This window comes from Sinocyclocheilus grahami, unplaced genomic scaffold, assembly GCF_001515645.1.
Source record: "Sinocyclocheilus grahami isolate Dianchi unplaced genomic scaffold, SAMN03320097.WGS_v1.1 scaffold1069.1, whole genome shotgun sequence".
In the NCBI taxonomy this organism is placed as follows: Eukaryota; Metazoa; Chordata; class Actinopteri; order Cypriniformes; family Cyprinidae; genus Sinocyclocheilus; species Sinocyclocheilus grahami.
In genome coordinates, this window is record NW_015506248.1 from 14,142 (window position 1) to 16,365 (window position 2,224).

General features: G+C 37.2%; 1 protein-coding gene across 1 annotated transcript in view; it reads left to right on the forward strand.

Moving 5' to 3' along the window:
• Positions 1 to 760, forward strand: part of LOC107566309 (caspase-8-like) — a gene marked incomplete at its 5' end in the record, with an annotated part of 10,172 nt that extends 9,412 nt beyond the window's left edge. The window contains one exon of the mRNA XM_016251722.1: positions 153 to 760. Within this exon, the coding sequence (XP_016107208.1) occupies positions 153 to 282 (130 nt within the window). The remainder of the gene's footprint in view (positions 1 to 152) is intronic.
• Between the last annotated feature and the right edge of the window lie 1,464 nt (positions 761 to 2,224).

Consider the following 2,224-nt stretch of genomic DNA (forward strand, 5'->3'; position numbering starts at 1 on the left):
GTTAATCGTAGTGTTTACACCACACATTAGAACCGCGGTGAAAATGCAGTGAGCTTGAGGGAAGAAAATGTTCCTGTTGAATACTCATGATGCTTTGATTTAGATGGGTTCATAGAGTTATGTTCTTGTCTGCTTTTTTTTTTTTTTTACAGAAGAGAAGATATCTTGTCCATCCTGAAAAAGGTAAACCATGAAGTGAGCATGAGAATATTGAGTGGCCACAAACAGATGCCTGAACCTCGATATACCCTCACCAAGAAGCTGGTCCTGCCCATGGACTAAAGATTCTTATTGACTTCTGTAAGACTGGATTCATGCTAATGAAGTTTCCGTTATTCCATTACTCAGACTCTATTAATTCTTCAGGGTGGATCAAGGCACTTTGGTACTATAGATTAAAATTGATCTGGCTGTCTCTGTGAGTTTGATCTTAATTATTAAGTTTACTGCACTGAGTTACGGAAATGTGGTTGTGTGATCTTGTTTAAACAATTTAAAAGTAATAAAACATTTATATTTGATACTGGGCACAGCTATTTTTAAACTGTTAAGCATGATGATTTTATACCAGCAGTCTAAATGATTTAGTTTTGAATGCTGTTTGTAAATGCTTATTTTTGCCATTAATGTCTTCCTTGGCAATCTAAAATGTGTTAAGAAATGTTTAACTCTTTAAAGACTTAGCAATTGTAAGAAATCATTGATGTCTAGAAATGAGTGAAATTAAACATCAAACATTCTTAAAAGTGTCATTTTTTAATATGGTTTAATTATTTTAGCATAAATAATGTTTTGCATCACAAAACACAAAATGTTATTTTCCACCCTCTCTCTGACCCTGTTTTTCCCATTATTGTTATTTTATTAAAATTTAACTACACAAATATTCTTTCTATTACATGGAAATGCATGAGTACAAGAAACAAAACAAACAAAACTTCCCATTTCCTTACAATAATGTTCAGTGCCACCTCTATTCTTATATTCGTAGACTTCTGCTATCACCTCACCATGCACCATGTTTAAAGAAAGGTCCCAAAACTCTGCCAAAGATCTTAAATGTATCTATTAAAATAGAAGTTATGTTTTTCATTGACATTTGTTATCTTTTCTTTCAGGCAATGTCCTATATTTTGTAATACTTCCAATTTAAAGAAGTAAGCCATTTAGTTTGCAGGATACATGTTTATAAATATATATTTAATAAACAAAACAAAACTCGATTTCCTTAGAATATAAATTAAAAAAGGCAATGGAATATAACATCAAGGATCTTCTCTATCATTTCTTTCACATCTTTCTAAAACTCGTTGACTTCCCACTCCCATACATACAGTATGCAATGATATAGCATAGATGTAAACTCACTGCATCTTAAGCAAGTATAATTTATATTCTAAGATAGGTGATGGTGGCATATCAAGAGTCATTCTATTCCTGAACCTTGAGGTCACCTTGTGCATGTACAATACAAGAGTCATTGCAGCTTTTGTATTTAGTAGAAACAGGTCAGTCTGGGACCTTCAGCCATGATGAAAAGTGTTGTTCCATGTTATAAAGCAGTTTTCCTCTGTGTTTATTAAGTGCATATAAATCCAGAATGACACGTTACTGTCACGGTTCATGGGTCTGTGCGGTCTTTTTGCGTCTTGTCATGTGTGTGTGTATGTACGTCATTCATTAGTAGTGGCAGCTGGGGCCCTATCAGAGCGCGCCAGCTGCGACTCATTTGCACTGCCTTTATATAGGGCTCTTTGTTCAATGTGTGTTTGTTGGTTCGTTAACTTATGTCCTGTCTCTCTGTCAGCTCGTTGTTCCAGTTCTCGTCCAGCCTATTGAGGATCGTTCCGCAATCCTCGGATTCACTTGCACTGGATCGGAGATCCCTCACTGTCACTAGAGCATGCTGTCTGATGTCTGCTGAGGCTCATGATTGCGGTCTTTTCCAGCTGTTCTCTCTGGTTATTGTTTCTCAATAAACCGTTTCTCACTATATTGTTTCTCACTCGCACTTGGATCTCGAGACTCCTCATTGTGACAGAACGAACCAATCACTATGGATCCAGCGAGTACGGCGGAACTGAGAGACTTTCTGTCTAGCAGCAACACCCGCATGGAGCGCCAGGAGGAACAAATGATGGCTACGGGTCATGCTGTCCAGGCCCTGGTTTCTCAGGTTTCTGAGTTAACTACTCAATTTCATCAATTGAGGGTGGAGGCCGCC